Below are 21,347 nucleotides of genomic sequence, written 5' to 3' on the forward strand. Positions count from 1 at the left end.
TTTGTTGTAGGAGACTTACCTAATTGGAAACATCAAAACCAAAAAATGAAATCTCATCTTTTAGGGGTGGTTGTATAAATCCTTAGTTTATCAGGACATTCATCTGCACATATGTTTTTAAGGTTTTACTACTTCTCTGTGCTGTCTTTGCCCCAGACCTCATTTTTGTCTGCAGAGAGCTATGGAAATGCACAGGTTGTACTGGAGGGATGCAGCTTTAGGCTGTGCCCTGCTGGGACACATTTGGAGTTTGGCCTTTAAGGCAGCTCTGATGTAACAGCAGGACTGTGTTATGTACTAGGATTCTAATAGTTATTCAAGTGTCTATTTTAGTTTGCATTGAGAATTTTTAAGTTTCTAAGACCTCAGCTGGAAACTGGTGTTTATATAGAGACATAAAACATAAATAAAAATGTGCATATTCTATTCTGATTACGTCAAAAGATGGTTTTTAAGTCCTTTTATGAGAATAAAGTCCTTCCAGAGCTTGGTAGAGTTTTCTAAATTGAATTCCAACTAGCTTAATGCCATGTGGTTACAGTATCTGGTGTTGACTTGCATGGGTAGTTAGGGCAGGATCTGGATTGAAGGGAATGTTCTTCCTGGAAAATCTTCTGTTACAGCTGCGTGTGAAGTTGAAAGTTTAACAGTATGCTGGTTTCTGTGTGTGTTTTAGAGAGAAGGAAAATTCAAAAAACTGAAGGAAACACAACAGTCCCTTCTGTATGAAGGGTGGCCAAGATTCCTGCTAAAATTAAATTTCAGGGTATTAGGAGAACAACCCACTTGCAGAAATGGAGGATGCTAAGTTAGCCAACCATCTCTAATCTGCAGCTTCAGCAACCAGTTCCTAAATCCTCACATCACATCAGTCTGTACAGCTGTGTTCACATTCATGGAAGTAAACATGACTATGGCAAAGCACCTGGTCCTATTTATACAGGTGTTGAAGAATTTCTATGAGGTTGCATCCCAGACTTAGATTTGCTTTGATCTTGTGTACAGCACAGGGGTTTGAAAAAGAAAGATCCTTGTTAATTAGTTGCAGAGAGCAGTAGCTGCAGAAGGCTTTTTTTTGTTGTTGTTGTAGTTGACTACTCAGAGACTTAAAACAGCTATTATGAACAGAAAATTGAAGTAATTTCTTTCAAGATGTTTTGCACATAAAATAGAAGATAGAGGAATAGTGCTTTAATTTCAGGGATCTGGACATGGCATTGACTACTTTTACCCCTTTATGCTTGTGTAAATAGAAAAGTAAAAAAGAAAGTGTTTGTGGCTTTATAAATAGTAAATAGAAGATGTCTGCTTGAAAAAAAAGTGCTCACTAATTTGTCTTGCTGATAGATTTAAGTTCCTGCCTTAAGAGAAACTGTCAAAGAGAAATTGTGTATTTAAACCTCTTTCAGAGACAGTGAGATACAAAGGTTTTATTTCAGTTTTAATGTGCTTTGAAATGACATTTAAATGACATTATTATTGAGATACAGGCGGACAAAATTTTCATTAATCATATCTGTTTTCTTGTTTTAGGCATTGAATTTGGCATATTCCAGCATTTACAGCAACTACAGGAATTTTGTTGGTCCTCCCCACTTTAAAGTCATCTGTAGACTTCTTGGATATCAGGGCATTGCTGTGGTGATGGAGGAGTTGCTGAAAGTTGTCAAGAGCCTGGTATGCTAATTGTCCTTATTTTTCTGCTAGTTCAAATGGTTTCTTAGAGGAAATGTCTCAGGAAAAGCAAAGTGAAATTGAGATCCTGGATAAAAATAATTAACATAACTTCAATTGAAATTTTTTATAAGCTGTGCTTGACAGTGCTCAATGTCTTGTGTGAGCAATAGAAATAAGTGCCTTGGTGCACTCAGGAGTTTTGAAAACTTTGGATTCTTCAATGGAGGTTCATGCAATTTGTGGTGACCTGAGCTGTTAGAGCCTAGGTAGGCTCTGGAAAAGAATGAGTATTTTAAATGAGTTGATTACAACTTAAAGACCATACTGTACATTCACTTCCTTGATATTTTTTGAGAACAGCTGTAGTGTGCTTTCTGCCTGGCACCTAACTTCAGGGCTCTCATTAATGGCATCACTGATTGATGACTCCTTAACAACAGGAGTTTAACCTCTGTGCTTGATTGGCAGTGCTGCTCAGGCCAGCTTTGAAGACATTATCCACACAGCCTGGGTGTCCTGGGTATCTTTCTAACTGGGAGGAGGCGGAGGTGCTGGCTGTTTGCTATACTATTAGAATCTACATATACAGCCACAGTGCCTTGCAGTTAATTTAAGCCAAAGAAATTATATTTTCCTCCCTGTTGTTTGCAGGAGCATGCTGCCAAAATAATCCAACTGTACCAGGGAAAGCTGTGGTATTCATAATTGTACTTCAGGCACTTGACACATTTGGCAGTTTGTTTACAGTAATTCCCACAATATTCTAAGTACATTTCTGATGTTCTAGAAAGGCTGAATCCTGCTTGAGAAGATGCTGTAATTTAATCTTCAGGGAGAGAGGAAGACACTCATATTTTTCAGAGTTTGAGTGTCAAGTATTAGTTTGCTCTGTTTTATGAGAAGGGTGTTTTTATAACTTAGTGGTAAATTGTCTCAATTCATTAAAGGTGGCATTGAACACTTGGTCACTTATAAAGAAGGTTAAAAGGCCTGGGTGGGGTGTCCTGCCAATGCCTGATGCAGATGCTCAGATGTAGGGGGACAGATAAGGCAGAGGGGTCTAGTGGTTGGAAGACAGGCTGACTGGAGGCTGGGACTATCTCAGCTGGTATGTCCAGAAGAACCAGTTTGGGCTGTTGCGACCATTCCTAATCATTAGGGCTTTTTTCATGTTGCTGTTGAACACATTCAGATGCTTTTTGAATGGTTTTTACAGCATTCAGATGCAGCTTTTTAACCAAAAACCTAAAAGTTAGTTAGACAGTAAAGAGTCTATAAGAGAAAAACATGTTTTCCTTTTTTACCCTTCTGGCCTTAGCTGTTGTACCACTCTTCTTGTAGCAAAGATGGCTAATGCCATGTGAACTCTTAAAATCTGTAGAAGTTGCCTTTTGAAATATGCTGACTGGCAGAATTAAATGCAAGATTTTTAGAGCTGCTTCAGTTCATGTATAGTTTGAATGCAGTTTGTTGTAAAGTTTTGTAGTTCAACAGCGCTGACATGTTTGCATACATCTGTTTTCTCTTAGTTACAAGGGACCATTCTTCAGTATGTCAAGACCCTAATGGAAGTGATGCCTAAGATCTGTAGGTTACCAAGACATGAGTATGGCTCTCCAGGTTAGTTTGTGTTTGATGTTACCTTAGCAGCCTTAATAAGATGATACTAACCACTATCTTCTGAATTTTTTTATCTGTCTTTCCCTCTCTCCTTTTTCTCCTGATAATCAGATTTTAGCCTGGCTTTACTTTATTTCTTTTTTTTCCATCAAAAGAATCATTGAATGCCATGCTTTCTGAAAGTACGTAATGAAGTTTTAAGACTTCTGTAAGTAGGGCAAAAGGATGACAATCTGTATAGAGACAGCCTCATGACATAATTGATCTTGAGCTGGGATGTCCACAATAGTTTCTGTTTCTTGTCTTTCTCATAAGTATGTTGAGCTTTTGCCTCAGCAAGTTAGCCTCTCACATTTTTTCTGTTTAAATGTCTAATTTAGGTAACCCAGTTCTCTGGAACAGCCTCTTTTCCTTTTTTCTTTGCCCTCACCAAATGCAGGGTAAAAGGAGTGATACTGCTGGGAGGTAAACTGGTCCTGCCAGAATCGTTATGTCTGAGGCTTGTTGGGGTGCATCTTAGCCTCTCAACAGGAGGTGTGACAGTTGCAGAAGAAGAAATGGCATTGAAAGCTGCTTGCCACTGTGGAGAAATAATTGGCTAATTAGTATTTATCACATTGTTCACTGAAATTCTGAATCTGCTTTCTCCTTCAAAATATTCCTCCTTCACAACTTCTAATTAACACAAATTAGTCCTTCCATGTGCCACCCACCTCTGAGTTTATTTTTCCAGAGTCACTCAGTTTTATTAAATGCCACTCCAACTGGAATGAGGTTGGGTTTTTTCTGCTTCCCACAGCTTGCTTGACGTTCATTACCAATGTTAAACAAAATTGAGGTCTTACTAAGTGTTTCCTTCCTGTTTTTCCTCCCTGGAGCACAGAGATGGGTGAATCATGGTAGTTACGAATATAAAAATAATCTCTCTGAGGCTTTTAGCCATTCATTAAGGTCTGACCACAAAAGCAGTAGGTATTCTCAAATATAGATAATGCATCACCAGGATCTGTGATGCTACACGTGACATTAGGAAGCTTGCCAGAAATCCTCACCTGTAAGGGCTAAATATTTGGCAGGAGCTGCCTAGGGATTTCAGGATAAACCTTTCTCTTAAAGTTGAAAGACAATCCATCCTATAGGAAAGGCAGAACTTTACTGGTGCAATGGTAACAAACTACTTTGACCTCATATTTACTCTTCCAAAAGAGATGCCATTTGTTTAGATGCCTTCTGTACCAAGAGATCAAAGCAACTCTTGGTTTTACAATGGAACATCATACTTAGTTTTAGAATTGGATTGGATCTCAAAACCCCACCTGATTCTCTGCTCCTTTACTGTCAGGTTTTGTCTTAACACATGTTCTTTTCCTGTTCTGAACTATTTCTAGCAGAGGACACATAATGACCCCCTGGAAGACTCTTCCAAGAAATGCAGAGACAGCCTTTATAGCACTGTCATGCCATCTCTCCCTTCCCTTTTGTAGTCGCCAGACACAAGAGCTTGTGGAAGATCCTCCCTGGCTCTCTCACACCAGGGAAAAACTTCCCTGTGCTCTCTGACACCTCCCCATCATGGAGCTGTCTGCCCTTGGAACAGACTGGCTGAGAAAGGAAAATGTTCCTGTGATGAGGATGTGCTGCAGATTTTACCCTTCATTGGGAGAGGTGCTGCCAGGCTGTAGAAGGGCAGGCTCAGAGCGTGCTTCCTTTCAGTCACTGTCCTCTCATTTCTGTGCTAAATTCTCCTCTTCAGCAGTCTTTGCCACACCTTATTTATGTGTTTTGTCACAGAAGATGCAAGCCAACACACCAACTGTTGTCTGTTCCCTCCTCTGCCTCCAAAAGCTTCCTCAGAAGTTGTTAGTTGTAGTAGTAAGGTGGGGTATGTCTGTGTTCTGCTTCTGTTCTTTCATAACAAATCATTTTATAACATCTTTATAACTGGCACAACCTACATATACAGGCCAAAACTGTGATTACAGTCTTTAGATGAAGTATGTAGATTCTCATCTATCTTGATGCATTTATTAATTCAGAATTAATTTCCTGGGTCCATTCTCCATGTGCAAAGTGATTTAATCACACTCAGTAAGTAAGGCTCTAGCTCTTTGGTGCACTTCAGACTTTTCAATTGGAGAGTTTTGTTTGGACTCTGCTGATTGCAATTCCTTGGCCCCTTCATAATCAGCCTTCTAGATTTGTGGAATTCTAAATGGTGATTTATTGCTGCTAAAAGGAGCAGGGTACAGACAGTGGCATCAGAGTTGTTCAGGACTCCTCTTTGCCAATGGATTTGTTTCCATAGGAACAGTCTAAAGCAGTGGGGAACTTGTTCATCTTGTAGTCATAAAAATATTTGTCTAAAAATACATTAAGCATAAGGATTTTTAAAGGGACCTTTTAAAGTTGCTAAAGCTCTTAAAGGAATATTTGCCTTGTAAGAGTTTAAGCTTGCAATTTCATCTTGGAGGTAACATTTTCTTCTGCTGTTTTTTGAGTATTTGAACCTGTCACTTCTGCTTTTAATGAATGAGTATCCTGCCGCTGTGAAGTGTCACTGAATGCCATGAAGAAAAGTAGTTTGTGAGCTCTGCTGTGAGATGAGCCTTTTGCCACTGGTATACCACTCCTCCAAAATAAACTTTTAAAAAGACAAATGACCTTAGCAAGATATAAACTTAATGAGAAAGGAGCCAAATTGTGTCTTTTTTCCTAAGTGTAATATTTCCATGTTTCTTCTTTAAAAAAAAATCAAACCAAAGAAACAGAACACTCAAACCTGGTGCAAGACAAAGCACTTGTTATCCCGAGCCATGACCTCTTGAAGTCCCACAAGTTGTCATGGCAGTTTGGGGAATCCCTCCAAAGCCCTGTGCCATGGGCTGCTGTGTTCCCATCCCTCCCTGGACTGATTGTGCTGCTGGCAACACTTTGGGAGCTGTTTCTGCACAGCAGTCTGGCAAAAAAGACTTCTTTTTCTGGAATATTTCAGTATAGAGTCTAATAGGAACTGGAGCAAGCCTGGGCTGGGAAGCATGGGGAAGGGCAGCAGTGGCTGGAGGCTGCAAGGGAGGGCATCACTTGGGGCATAGCAGAAGGATTTGTAATTCTACCTGTAGTCCCAGGTTTTTGATCAAACTCAGATAAGCAGGAGAATAATTCAGGTGAGGGCACAATGAAGTCCACATTACATGAAGGAAATGTATTCATAGGTCTTCCTGAAACCTGTCCAGTGGAGAAGGATTTGGGAAGGCATCACAGACTGTTTGAAAGAATTTAGGGGAAACCCAGATCACCTTGATGATTTTAAGAGGACATTAAGAATTCATTGGATATGCAGAAAAATGGAATAATTCTTTCTAGCAAAATAAACACAGTGCACAGGTTCCATGGTCATAATTCCTGCATACATGTATATGATTAAACCTGATGAATATTTCCATTGAAGGGAATGAATGGCAGCTCTGTTGATATGCAGAGTTAACGATGTCTCTTGTAAGCCAAAGAAGTATTTGGATGCAGCATTTGAAGGTCTCTATGAAAGTGAACAGAAACTAAAGGGTTTTTATGTTTAATAGCACCCAGTTTCTTGGGAGCAGCTTTGCTATTGCAGATTAGTAGATTTTATTTGATAATAGCCAAGTCAGTTCTTTGCAGAAAATAACCCAAAACACAATTAGACCAAGAATTATAATCAAGGTCCAGTTTGTTTGTAGTCAGAAATTCAGTTCTAGAATTAATAGCTCATTTTTGTCCTAATCTTTTAGGTACCAGAATTGTTATAAGCTCTGGAACATGTTTGATTTCAGTCTGCAGGTGTGAATTGAGAAATGAAAGGTGACCAAAGTGAAGGAATCCAACCAGCTTTGAGCTGCATGTGTTGATTTGCTCTGAGTTCCTAAATTAATCAGTGTACAGACTGCACAGCTGAAACTTGGCATCTGCTCTTTGAGTGCTGTTGAGATAGGATTTTGGAAGCAGAGAGGGAGCCTAATCCTTTACTAATCTTCTATACTTTACTGGGTCTAGTCTATATCAACAGTCTTCTCTTCTGTTGAGATCTGTGTAAATCAGAAACTGGGATTATGTAATCAATTATTATGACACTTAATGTCTCCCATCTGCAGGAACAGAGGGATTTAATTAAAACTGCTTTCTTGGAGAGAGAAGCAAAATACCTTGATTCATTTACCTTGCAAAGTTCTGTGTGTATATGTAACTAATTCAGTAACTTATGAATTCCACCCACAAACAGAATTAGAGGAAGAAGGAAGATTGCTGGCAATTAAGTGAAATTAATTTTCCTGAGACACTTGTTCTTTTTCCAGGGCTTTAGTAGGCATGCATAGTCTTCCATAAAAATACACTTCTGTGTAATGTGCACAGAAGTGTAATTTGGAATGGCATTGCTCAAACATTAATGAAAACACGATGATGTATTTCTGCCACAGGACTCCGCTGGGGAGCAGATTGGTCTTTCATCAGAAATAGCCTGTGTAGCTCTGTAAACTTTCTTCTGTTTTGCTGGTAAATGAAGCTCTTGATCTAAAGGGAAGAAGTACACTAATGATGGCAGCATTTAGAACACCTGCATGCTAAGTACTGGCTGTCAGATTTTCAAAATAATACGACAATTTGTTCATGAATGCGTGTGGGTGTGCATATTTATATATCTGTAGATGGAGATTGGGGCTTTGAGTGAAGAAATAAGGAACTTTGTTAAGGACTTTGAGAGGAGCTCTTGTTGCAGCTTGAATCTCTGCTAGTAAAGTCCAGGGTAAAGAAGCAAAAAAGGCTTTTGCAGAATATCCGTAGATGTTTAATTCAGCCGTACAGAGATGTTCCACTCTCGGATACCCACTCCCCCAGGGGTCTCCCAGCTGCCCTTGGTCTCCAGGCAGTATCAAGGTGAGGCCCTTGGGAAAAAGGGAAGGAGTGGCTCAGGAACACCTTTGTTCAGGCATAGGAACAGGGGAAGGAGCCAGTGGGGTGTAACTTAGGAGAAGCCCCTCCAGGGCCTCCCCAAGCTCTGTCATCTGGAGTGACTGTAAAAGACAGTAGGTAATTTTTATGGTATGAACCTCAAGCCTCTTAGACTTTTACTGTCCTGCTACTTTTGGGTGGACTTAATGTCTCATTTTGGTTTCAGTCACACTTTCAGTATGAGTCTCTTGTTTCTGGTCACAGTTCTCTGTGCTACTCCTGTTTCTTTCTGTGCCATCCTGCTCCTTTATGTTTGCTTCAGGTGACGTGGCTTATTCTCAGGATTTCACTGCTCATATTGAGAAAAAATATTTCTCATCTTTCCAGATGTCAGCCTTTTTTCCTGAAACTTCCCACAAAATCTACAGGCTGGGTAGGGAATTGAATGGAGTCTGAAAACCCTATTCTTTTTGATCCCTGTCATGACCAATGGTTGTTTCCATGTTGCAGCAGCAGGATCTTCCTCGCTGTTCTGCTCGGCTGCTGTTTCTCACCACGCTGCTCCCCACCCACCACACAAGCTAAAGGGAAGAGCATGTCCATGGCCATGCATGTCACCAATGTCCTGTTTGCTCAGATGGTGCTTTGTCTCCATGGTGACCCTGTGGAGAAGTCCACAGTTCCTCATGGTGTTTGAGGGAGTCTTCCAGGCCTTCTGTTGGTTCACCATCAATCTCTGTATGTGGCACAGATCATAAGACCAGAAACCTTGGTAGATGTTCTAGTTTGATTTCCTCTATGGCACAGACATCAGTCCAGGATAACACATCAGACTTTTGTTTGCAGAAAGTCTTGGAATGAGAAAAGTATTTGATTTCTTGCAGTTCATCCTTAGAAAACCTTTCTTTCTAGATGTAGAAATCCTTTCATCAACAAAAACCAAAGAAAGACTAGGGTGTGCGACTAAAACACACTGAAGGTTTGTGTAAAGCTGATTTCAGTTCCCTAACTTTGCATTTTCTTCCTAGCATCAAAAAATTTTTGGGAAACAATTTTCAACCTTTTCAGTCTGATCTTTAAAATGGAGTCCTGGTATTCAGCACTGCCATGGGGGGCAGGTCTGTTTAAATGACAAACAAAAGTGTTCAGTGCTCCTCACACACCTGGGGATTGTGACTGGCTGGTATCCTGCAGTGTTCAGTGAGCACTGACAGCCTCTCCCACAGCTTTTCCATTCCACAGCCCCTGCATTGTGGGGAGGTGGGAATTGGTGATGTGCTGGCATTGTTTGCTTTTTAGCTAGTTGTAAATGTATTACCTTGGAATAAATTAAGCTCAGCAAGCACTCGCTACATCTGACCTTTCTCCATCAGTTTTTCAGTTGTTTTTCTCTGAAGTTACCAAAGTACTAAAGTTAGGTCTGGTATTCACCTCCAGTGAACACATGTGGGAACATTCATTTACTGTCAGTTTTCTATTGACAAACAGTTCTTTGATATGTAACAAAGCCAGCCGTTTATCCCCTCATCATGCACTTTCACACGTTTTGTGTTACTAATTTTAATGATATGAGGCTTTCTGTAGAAGTGTGTGGGTTACCTACGTAATTCTTTCCTTCACTGTATGTTTTCAAGTTCCTCTGTGTCAGTGGGCCTTGGGTCTTCAAAGAGACAGGAGCAGTTGTTGGTTGCTGTAAAGTTGTTTGTTTCTGGAATACATCAGTCTCAAAGGTGAAGAGTTCAGAGTATTAAAGTCTGTGCTAAAAACTTTCTGGAATGGAGTCCCAATGTCCCAAGCAGAAGCAGCAGCAGCTCCCACACCTTTTTTTTATTCCCTTTTTTTCACCTCAGTACAGGGGGATTTCATTCATAAATCATCCAATTAGCTAAAAACACAATTCTAAAACATTCTTCCTGCACCTATCCGAGCTTGATTCTAATGTGAAAGTAGTGTCGGTTCTTACACAAAATCTATGCATATAATTCTGTCTGTTCTATCTAGAAATGCAAGCAGTGTACTGCTATGTTTTCATTATGTCTAGAGCTAAGTTAATTTTGTGAAAGGTAGCAATACTGACCTAGTTTAACTAGGCTTTAGGGATTTTTCCTAGATAGTACAGTTTCTTAAGGCACTTAAGATATATTTCTACTTACTTAAACTTATGCTCTTACTTCATGTCTGTGTGGCTGAATACATTTCAGTTTCTCTAAAGTTTCCATTCAATCCCTGCATTCCCTTCTCTCTCTGAGGGATTCAGAGAGGCTTCTATTTCATGTATTCTAACACCTCTGAATTTGAGGAATTTCCTTGGAAGAGATATGCTGCAGGCTGGATTTCATGTGTGTGTGCTCCCTTCAGCCATTGCCTCACTGGATAGAGAGCCAAGTATGATCTCCTGCATGAGAAGTGTTCATCAGTTGTGTCAAAGGAACTCATGGGAAGGTGCTGAAGGGCATCTGTGTTCTCTTTCCTTGTCTTCTCTCAATTGCTTTTGATGCACTTGGGTGGGGATTTATCTGGCTTGATTCAGTGTAATGGAAATGAATTGCTGTGTGCAGCATGCAGTTTGAAAGCTTTTTATGATGCATTTCCTTCTCAGTCAAGTGTTTTGGTGGCTTTTTAGAAGGGACAGGCTTGTGCAGAAAGATGGAGAAATGCTGCTAAGAATTAATTTGCAAAGAGCTGAAGAGCTGTCTGGCCTACTGTAGTTTATGCTGCTCTTCCTCTCCCATCTTGCACATGGCTTGAATCTCTGAAAGATGACCAGACTGGGTCCCTGCAGAAGCCGCTGAGCCTGTGGATTCCTGGGCTTCTCTCTAACCAAGGGTCTGTGCAGCCTTTCTGGGGCTGGAGGGCAAGGACTGGAAGTCCACCAGCATGTAACGCATCACTGTTGTTCAGGAGAAGTTTGATGGAAAAGATGCATGTTTATGTAAACTATGTGGGTTTGAAAATCATAATTTTAGCTGGTTTTTTAACAGCTTTGCAAAACTTTGACAGAAACTGTGTCCTGGTTGTGCTTGTCAGCAGGATCTGGTGTACCCTTGCCTGCGGAGCTTGACTTGTGATCTCTGTATTTTCTTCGAGAGGTCACAGATCACCTCTGGCCCTGTGGCACTGTCAGAGTTATATCCTGACACTGCCCTTCTTCCCTGTATCTGCTTCCACTGCTCCTTGCTGGCTCTGTCATCCTTGAGAATAGCAGCTGTGAATTGAGTGTGTCAGTGGTGCAGCAGGTTGGGGAACAGTGGCTGGAACAGGGCTTAAAGCAGATGAGAGCTCTTGTCTCTCTTCCTGCTCCTGGGTATTTTTTTCTTACCTCTTATACTGGCTCCCTTTTCCAGGAGTGAAAAGTTAGGCACTCCATTTTGCATGATTTATCCAGTTAAAAAGGTCAGTACACTGGCTTAACACTTGATAATCTCTGAGTTTTAATGCATTTAAATGCTGCTCCTTTCAGTTTCCTCTAGGCTGCATGTCTGGAGATAAAATCTCATGTCCTCATACGTGGAGAGGGAAGTCCAAACCTGCTCCCTTGGTTATTTGTATTCTCAAACAGTGTATGGAGGCACATTTGTGCAACCTTTGAATAGACAAATTGGTTAGAAAAAGGCTTTTGAAGCAGAAATTGAAATTCATCCTGATCCCTATGACTCTTATTCACATGGCCAGTATATTTTGTCTGCTTTCCTGAGGTAACAGTGTGCCTGTGTGGTCATCATTAGATTTCTGCTGGCTTCTGAGACTTTGTTTTCACTTCTCTTCTGATTTCAGGTATCTTGGAGTTTTTTCACCATCAGTTGAAGGACATTGTTGAATATGCAGAACTGAAGACTGTCTGCTTCCAGAATTTACGGGAAGTGGGAAATGCTGTCCTGTTTTGCCTCCTCATTGAACAGAGTCTGGTAGGTGCCTGCTGTGCTAGTTTAAAATCCATCTGTCTCTCAAAATGTACTCTCATATTTTTGTTACTAACGTCATCAATAACAAGGTTGAAATCTGTGAGTTTGCTGTTACTGATGGGCAGATGGGTAGGAACAGTTCCCTGCACTCCTCTCTCACAGTCTTGCAGGGGCTTTCATGTCTGTTAGATACAGTGATGCCTGACGTTGCTGGGTGAGAGACACTGCCTCTTGCAAGGTACATGAGGATCTGACATTGCAATCTTCACCATAAATTATAATTAAATTTTAATCCCCTGGCACTCCTGCAGCCAGTCACAGTGTGGCCACTCTTTATGTCAGCAAGCTGTGTATCTGGTACTGCTGTATTCCTTTCCTGCATGTCATTCCTGTTGAAGTCTATAAAACATCCCAAGGTTAACATGGACATCCTTGGACGTCCTCCTTGCTGCCTGGATGGCTGACAGTGGTGCAGAAATCCTCTCGTCTGTCCTGGCTTGAACAAAGCTGTGAAATGTGTCAGCCTTTCAGCTGCTTCTGGTATATCTAGAGTTTACCTTACAGTGTGTAAACCTGCCCACAGCTGATGGTACAGTGCTATAACTGATCTTTATCCCTACCTCCAGTTTTCTTTTCCCACCTTCTCCCATGTTATTAGTATTTGCTGTTCAAACAAGATGCCCAGACCTGTAATTTGTTTGTTTTCAATGCTCTTGGGTGCTTACAGAGGAAAGGTGGGCATTGAAAATGGATCAGAACAGCAACAGGTGTGCTTGCTTCCCTTTCTTTACCTGCATGGTGTTGATGAATGTTGGGTTGGGGATGTCTCTTCCTGCTGTGCATGCAGGCGCCCTGCCCAGGCTGTGCAATCTCTCAGTGCTGCTGAGGTTGGGCAGCATGCAGAGATCTTTGCTGACTGCAAACCAGCCACGTCATTTCCTCAGCAAGCTGGCTGGGGGCCTGCTGTTGGACAAAAATAGACCCTCACGGAAGGCTTCTCTAGGGCGTATTAAAGCTGTCGGTGTTAGATAAGGTAACGAAGACAAGCTGTTCCTCAGGGTTCCTGCTCATGGTGTTAGAGGATCCCTCCCTCATGGTGGAGAGCAATTGTAGGGCCTGGGGACACACAGAAAGCTGTAGTCAATAATGGCACAGCTGAAACAGAATGAGAAGCTGGATTCCTTTGGATTCAGGCTGAGTGGGTGCCTGGTGAAAGGCCAGGCAGGGCCATCACTCCCTCCTGGGAGGATCGAGGGTGTACCAGAGTGGCACCAGCATGGAGGTACCTTCTTTGGGACACCACTGAGGTTACACTTTCCAGTCACACACCTGTGCTCGCTGCTTCTCCTCTTGTTTTTGTCCTCAGTCAGGCCCCTATGTCCTGTCATGTATTTCAATATTTTTCCATTGTGGTCATCCCTCATAACTAATTTAGATTTTAGCGCAGTGCAAAGTGTAACTCTGAGTATATCTGTGGTAGTGGACGAGTCTCATGCATTTCCCTGGCTGACATCAAAGAATTAGAAAAGGAACTGGAAAAGGCACATGAGCCCCCAGCACCCTAGCCTTGCTAAGAGTATGGATGGTGACCAACTTTTCTAATATTAATGTTGAGGGATTACAAATTAGTATGGTCTCTGCTTCAAACATGAGGGTCGTAGCAAAGTCATGCATCTGCTTCTGGTCATCTGCATTTTCCCTGTGTGTACAAAGGAGCAAAGAAACAGGAGACAGATGTCTTCCTTTCCCCTGTCCCTAAAGATGTAAAATACTTCCTAAGACATGATTCTCTGCTGTTGTCATAGTCTCAGCCTGCCTGGCAGGGAGACGCTCCCACCACGATAAGCTCCCATTAGGATAATGGGTTGTGGCTCTGGTAAAAATAACCAGGCAGTGAGTGAGTCATCCTCTTCCCCCTTTTGTCTGCGCGGGAGCTGTCTGCCACTTTCCCACCGAAATTACTCATCCTCCATTAGTTTATTTAATAAATACCCTGTCCTTTATGAACTGCCAGCGGAGGGCGGGAGGGGAGTAGCCGGGGTTTCTCTGGGGGTGCAGAGTAGGCTGGTGAAATGCGGTGGTCTCTGGGAGCGATCCGTGAGGGGAGGCCGGGCTCGGAGCGGCTCCTGCCGCCGTGACAGAGGCCGGCTGCCCTCTGCTGTTCCTGCCGCGCCATCGGCCTGCCCTTGGAGTCCCGCTCTGCCCTTGGAATCCCGTTCTGCCTTTGGAATACCGCTGTGGGGGTCTGCTGTGCTTTGGGGATTGATGCTTCTGTCCTAAATGCCTCTCGTTTTCCTTCTGTTCCAGTCTCTAGAGGAAGTGTGTGACCTGTTGCACGCAGCGCCATTCCAGAACATCCTGCCCAGGGTTCACGTCAAAGGTATGGGCAAAGTGAAAACTCCTTCCTTGGGTAATGCTTTCCCCTTCCCTTCCTGCTGCTGTGCCTTCAGTAACCACTCCAGCCACCCTTTACCACTGCGCTGGTAATTACAGGACACAGGTATCAGATCCAGGCCTGTTTGCCTGGCTGAAAAAACAAATGTTTCCTGGCAATGCTCTGTGCAAATGACAAGGGAAGAGAAGGAATGCCATGACAGGGAAAAGCAGGATGGATGCCCAGGGCAGTATTATCCTGCTTTGTGGACATAGTGAGACTTTTATGAAGCTGCTGTTTAGCTTATAGAATTGTCAGTTAAATGGGGCGTAGGGAGTCTGTCAGCAAGTAAGTAAACAAAGGGGGTCCCTGTATATTTTTCACTTCCTTTTCACTAAACTGAGTATGTAGTAGTGAATATTTGCAGGGTTGCTTCCTATGGTGTCTGCTTTCCCCATCTTTCATCATCAGAAAGTGAGCTGTCCCCCCTCCTCTTTGCCCTCTCTTCTTTCTGTGTTTCTTGTCTGTCTCCTTTCTTTTCAATTTATCATTGCCGGAGCAGCTGATTTATTCTACTTGGAGAAATCCCATCAGTTACAAAACTCTGAGAATATTTCCAAGCTCACAGTAGCTACTTGCATCTCTACATAAAACTAACCAAACCCTTGTAAACAGTATTTTCCCATTTGCCAGAGAACATTTCCTACTTGCCAGTGTTGAGGAAGTGCCAACTGATTTTTAGCCTTGCTATACACAAGATTGCATCCTCATTTTACCTCACCTACTAGAGACAAACATTTTATGCATAAAGACAACTTAGTTGTCCCAGTACAAGTGGGGATCAAGTATCTTGGCAGCAGCAGCATAACAGAGCCTTGTATTCTTCCTTGAATTTAGTTAATTAGATGTACTCTACTACAAATCCTTCTTTCTGTTTGCACATGTAATGTAGCATTTTAAGTATGTATTTCTCTAAAAGTGCATTGAAGATTAACCAGCTATTTAATACTTAAATTACCTAAAAAGAATGTTTTCTTTCACCCTGGATAAAGATTGTGTTAAATTAAGAATTCTCTTGGTTAATTGCAATTTATGATTGCTCACTTTTTAAAAAATTTTATTTCAGAGGGTGAAAGACTTGATGCTAAAATGAAGAGACTGGAATCAAAATATGCTTCCCTACATTTGGTTCCTCTCATTGAAAGACTTGGCACACCCCAGGTAATCTTTCTCATATGTGTCAGAGGCAATTCAAGAAATTTCTGACCATCAGAAAGCCTGTCCTGACAGCTCTGTCAGCACTTCAACATCCAGGTTGTTCACACAAATGATTTTTATTTAGATTCATAAATTTGGAGCAAGCTGTTAAAGCTTAGAAGTTTAAAACATTTGGACTGGGGCAGAAGTGACACATTTGGGGGAAAATGCTAATTGGTATATATATTTACCATGGGATACCCTCCTAGTGTAAGGTCCAGCCTGGGAGCTCCTCCTGCAAATTCCACCAAAAGCAATCAATTTTCTTGTGCACGTTGATATATTTTTTTTAAAACATTTTGTCACTCTTTCAGCCACTTAGAAACTCTTGTAAAATGAGCTGTCATTTGAGTTGAGGTCTCCTGGAAACAGTGACCAAAGAGAACATTCTTGAACTGCCTTTGCAGCTTCAGCACTGTTCGCCTTTCTCAGGGGTGAGGTGCATTAATACCCTGCTAATCTTAGCAGTTTTCTAGTGGTTGAAATGTGAATAGTAGAAAGAAAGAGCAGAATGCCCTGAAGCAGATCTCAGACTGCTTTTGTCATCGTAGGTGCTGCTGCACCAGGAGAGACCTTGTGTGATGGCACAAACTGGGACAAGCACAAGCAGCATTCCTCTTTTGGATTTTGTCTGAGCCTGTTGGTGCTCCTCTTTGGAGCTTCCTCATCTCTGACAGCAGCAGCTGAGGGAGGGTGTGCAGGACAGCACACGCAGGAGCTACAGCAGAGCACTGAACTCTTTGGTTTTGCTTTCTGCCTCCATTCAGACCGAGAATTCTTTAAACTTCCCTGAGATAAATCCACGACTACCATTACTGCAGTTAGTGTTACTTAGGTTAAGTCTGTCTGCTTAAAAAGAATTTTACAATTTTCTCTGAATGTTTTTCCACTGATCTGATCCTCAGGTTAGCAGTGTCTGAGCTCACTTTAAGTCAGAAGACATTTCTCCTAGAATAAACCGCGTGAAACTGAAAAATGGATTGTATTTATTTTTTAAATTAAAATTTTGTGGTGAAGTGGCTTTTACCAGGATTTTACTCTTTGCTTCTCTGCCCTTCAGCAAATAGCAATCGCAAGGGAAGGGGACTTGCTGACCAAAGAACGCCTGTGCTGCGGCCTGTCCATGTTCGAGGTGATCCTGACGCGGATCCGCTCCTTCCTGGACGATCCCATCTGGCGCGGGCCCCTGCCCAGCAACGGGGTGATGCACGTGGATGAGTGCGTGGAGTTCCACCGCCTCTGGAGCGCAATGCAGTTCGTGTACTGCATCCCCGTGGGAACGCACGAGTTCACTGTGGAGTACGTGCTGCCAGCTGGGCAACAGTGCTGGGCTTGTGCTGCAGCGCCAGAGCGGGGCTGTTTGTGTGCCTGCCTGCAGGAGCTGAGGGCACAACCAGGGAGAAGGGCTGCCATCGCCACGAGGGGCTCATCAGCCACCAACACAGATACTATTGTTAGCTGTAGTGAAAATAGCCCTCTATTTTAAGTATTGCCAGTGTATAGTGAATGATCCTGTGACAAACGGGCCCTAGCACGTGTCTTTCAATAGGGGTAGTGCCCCAATAGACACCCAGCTTAAAGAAAGTAGGAGAATATTTGTGCATCTAACTTTAACAAGTATTTCTTCTCTGAATTTAAAAGCAGGAACGAGCACTTGGAATTTAACATGATTAACATGAATTAACCAGGAACTGTTGTTTGTTCTTGATTTTGTTGGTTTTGAGAATATACTTATTTTGAAAAATTCTTGAGATGTAACATGCTCTTTACTGGGCAATTAGAAAATGGCATAGGACATTTCTTTCCTTTCATGCCTGCAGCCTAAAGGAGCAGAGTGGTGTTGAATTCCCACTTTGTTTTCTTTGCAAGCATTGTTTCCACTGAAAATGAAATGTAATGCCACAGGAGTCTAATGGGGAGTAAATGTTTTTGGAGTAACTCTGTTATGTGAAATTCAAGGAGGAGGGGGAGTTCTGTTTTTTTATTAAGCATCTATTTGAATTGCTTGTGATAATCTCCAATGCTAATTAATGTACCAGAGCTTTTGCTTTCTAGATGAATGTCTAACATATTTATTATTTAGTGAAGTGACTGATCACTGAGTGTTTGCTGTGACTGTGTTTTGAAGATGTAGTTGAAATGTGCTCTGTGGTGTTTCCTGTTGCAGGCAGTGCTTTGGGGATGGCTTGCACTGGGCTGGATGTATGATCATCGTGCTTTTGGGACAGCAGCGGCGCTTTGACGTGTTGGATTTCTGCTACCACCTGTTGAAAGTCCAAAAGCACGATGGCAAAGATGAGGTTATCAAGAATGTGGTGAGTTGAAAACATCAGTATTTGCTTTAGTAATAAAGACAACAACTCAGAGCTGTTTGTACTCGGATGCAGCATAGATATGGCAACCCTTTCTTTAGAATGAATTGCTGAAAATGGGGGCACCAGGATTTTCAGAAACAAAAGATTAAGGCTGGAGTTGGAAGTCTGGTCAAGCAGAATTCTGATGTCACAAATATATGAGATTTTCTTAATGCCTTCCATCCTATATATGCTCATTCTCAAAATGACAAGGCTGCTGTAAATTGAGCTTCTCTGCACCCAAAGCAGCACTGTAAAAAACCAAAATGCACTTTCTATTTCCACTGGCTTAGCAGTGCAAGGGAAATATTTGTAACATTGCTGGGAGAGATGAGGTAACAGCATTTGCTGGCTTTCTGGCTAAGGCTTTTCATATCCAGAGCTAATTCCTGTGTCTGTTTGTTTGATGTTTGCAGCCTTTGAAGAAAATGGTTGAGAGAATTCGCAAGTTCCAGATTCTGAATGATGAAATAATTGCTATTTTGGACAAATATTTGAAGTCCGGCGATGGAGAGAGCACACCCGTGGAACACGTGCGCTGCTTCCAGCCACCAATTCATCAGTCCCTTGCCAGCAACTAGATTCTCACCTAACAATACTTCTTGCACCTCTTTAGGCTAAAAGTGTGAGAAACAAAGCAAGAAACAAAACCCACACCAACAGTTTTGAAGAATAGTCTCACCTGCATTTTTCAGTATGCCTGTGCCATTTGAGTGGCACACTGTTCTCTCCAGTTTCCAAGCACAGTAACTGTATACAATCCATACTTATTTTTCTAGACTAAAATTTTATACACTTTGATTAAAAGCCTGTAAGATTTTTGAAACCTCTTTGCATTCCTGTCCGAGGTGACCATTTTAGACTGGACTGGTATCATTTTCCCTTGAAGCTATAGAAATAATGGCTGTGGAGGGTAAAAAACGGTTCTGTAGAAAAAAATTTTAGAAATCAATGCATAATTGTTTGTATTAGAGCCTTAATTGCTTAATTTGCCTTTATTAAAAAAAAAAAAACAGAAAAAACAACAAAACAAACTCTGCTGGTGCTTTGTGAATAATTTTCTAGTCAGTTGATTCTTTTTCCTCTTTGCAAATCTATTCTCAGAGATCAGTAATTATGGAAATGAAGGTTATTTAAAGTGTTTGTTTCAAAGTTATTTAACATGAAGGTGATTTACAGGATTCTAATATTTTTAAAAGGTGAAAGTTTGATTGATTAGAATGGGGACTGTTTGCCTTTTCCTAATGAGAGCTTCTAACACAGTTTATATTTTGGTTTGCAATCTATACCTGTGTACCCAAACACGTTTACAAGTGATGAGGAATTCTTGTTTACAAGAATCTTGACTACAGTGATCAGATATAATCTATCCCAGTACATAAACTCTAATGATGTTAATAATTATTTATTATGGAAAGTATTTGTTAAATTACATTTGCTGTATAATGCAAACACTGCATCAGTAAAATTGGAAAACTTTGCAACTATAGAAGTTGAATTTTAAAGCAAACCATTCAGCCAAAAGCAGTAACTCCTGCTTGCTTACTCCAGGATCCTGTCAGCTGGCTCTGGGATCAGCCCTAACCAAGACATGAGGATGGCCAAAACAGACACAAACAGATAATTACACGCTTTACCCAGGATGTGGATTTGTGGAGATGTTACTTGGTCAGTGTTTCTAACCCATAGTGTGAAACCAAGAATGCATTCCTTTGAAAACCTGTTTTTCTTCCTTCCCCCTTAGTAGTTCAGGGCTAGGTTACAGCACATCTTTTCTCCTGCTCAGCTCTTTCCAGGTGCTTCACAGTCATGGAATTGACTCACAGGGGGTAGAAATGAGCATTTGACAGAAGAAGTACATAGGAAGTGAGGAACATACAGGTATTGGAGTGGCAGAGAACTTGATTTTGAGGAAAGAAATTAACTGGAAATTTCCTCAGCAAAACATTATGGATATTTTCCAGGCAATCTATCAGCAATTTTCCACAATCCCAGGTTTCCCCAGGACATCTGTGCTTGAGAGCTGCCATTCTGGAGTGGTGTCTGTCGTGGTGAGAGTGCACACAAGGCTGCCCGGTGTGTGGGAGACACGAGTCAGAAGCACTCGTGCTTTGTTCACCAGCTCATTGCAGGATTTCTTTTACAAGGTGCTTTACAGATGATTTTCTTTAAGAAACAGTCTTTTAGTTCACAGAACACTTTTGGTCAGCCAGCTGCTTCCCTGTGCTTCCAGTTAAGCAAATGAACAACTTTCCTAATTTGTTGACATCATCATTGGTTTAAGGATGTCTCACACACTTGAGATTTTGGCTCGGCACTGGCGCGGAAATGGTTAATTAATAAAGCCTGATTTTGTTTAAGAACTATTTAAAAAGAACTAATCATTATGTGAATCATTTCTAATTCTTACCAGTTAACTTTCAGCAGTAAGAGAATTGGTCCCTTAACATCTTAAAACTGCTATTAAATACATATTTTGTGATCACTGAGGGGAAAAAAAGTTTAAGACAATTCAGACATTACTCCTAGGAGATGTTTGTTTCCCATTTTTATAATGTAAATTTTTATTATTTTTCAAAAAGCATTATAGACGTGATAGGCGCTAAATATTCTTTGCTTAGTATAACCTTTCCTACCTAAAAGGAAAAATGCAACAAGGTGCACAAAAGGTGTAACTTTTCCATTTCCAATTAACTCTGAGCAAAAACGTTTTTCTTGTTTGACACCTTCACCCTTCCTGTATGTTATGACACATAAGGAAGGCAGCAGTATTTTGTTTCACAGGTGGTAACTTGGGGTTTTTCTGTCCTAGGAAAAAAATCTTAATTTCTCTTAAACACTGAGCACTAAACCTGGCAATATTGAGCATAACTATTAGTCTCTGTCCCAAGTATTTCCAACTTTCACATGCATAGTAGGAAATTCTTATAAAACCTTTTTCCCTAATTTTTATTTTCTGCCTTTAGTAAAGTGAATTACCACCTACCTGCCTCACCCCTCCCCCCCTTTTTTTTGAAGTAATGTTATTAATTTTTCATTATTTTGGATATTTTTGAAAATGTCAGGGTCACAGCAAACAAAACAGCAATTCTCTGAGTTCAAGCTGTAACATCAGGAACACAGAACAGGCCTGCAGAGCCAGCGCAGTGTGGTGCAGCACAGACAAAACCTGACCTCTGTTACAGAAGAGGGAGCAGCTTCTCTGGCTACTAGTAATGATTCAAATCCTTCCTTCTGCTT

At 41.4% G+C, this 21,347-nt stretch overlaps 1 protein-coding gene across 3 annotated transcripts in view; it reads left to right on the forward strand.

The window, feature by feature from the left end:
- CYFIP1 (cytoplasmic FMR1 interacting protein 1) overlaps nucleotides 1-19,099 on the forward strand; it is a 75,430-nt gene extending 56,331 nt beyond the window's left edge. For 2 of the 3 annotated variants that reach the window (XM_054272248.1, XM_054272247.1), the window contains exons 24-31: nucleotides 1,534-1,677; nucleotides 3,207-3,297; nucleotides 11,995-12,125; nucleotides 14,430-14,502; nucleotides 15,623-15,717; nucleotides 16,814-17,052; nucleotides 17,921-18,068; nucleotides 18,524-19,099. In XM_054272248.1, coding sequence (XP_054128223.1) covers nucleotides 1,534-1,677; nucleotides 3,207-3,297; nucleotides 11,995-12,125; nucleotides 14,430-14,502; nucleotides 15,623-15,717; nucleotides 16,814-17,052; nucleotides 17,921-18,068; nucleotides 18,524-18,688 — 1,086 coding nt within the window. In that variant the 3' untranslated portion in view covers nucleotides 18,689-19,099. The remainder of the gene's footprint in view (nucleotides 1-1,533; nucleotides 1,678-3,206; nucleotides 3,298-11,994; nucleotides 12,126-14,429; nucleotides 14,503-15,622; nucleotides 15,718-16,813; nucleotides 17,053-17,920; nucleotides 18,069-18,523) is intronic. The other variant, XM_054272250.1, reaches the window with a different exon arrangement.
- The last annotated feature ends 2,248 nt before the right edge of the window (nucleotides 19,100-21,347 follow it).

Source organism: Melozone crissalis, unplaced genomic scaffold (genome assembly GCF_028551555.1).
Source record: "Melozone crissalis strain CALT ecotype California unplaced genomic scaffold, PUWL_Pcris_2 ptg000013l_1, whole genome shotgun sequence".
Taxonomy (NCBI): domain Eukaryota; kingdom Metazoa; phylum Chordata; class Aves; order Passeriformes; family Passerellidae; genus Melozone; species Melozone crissalis.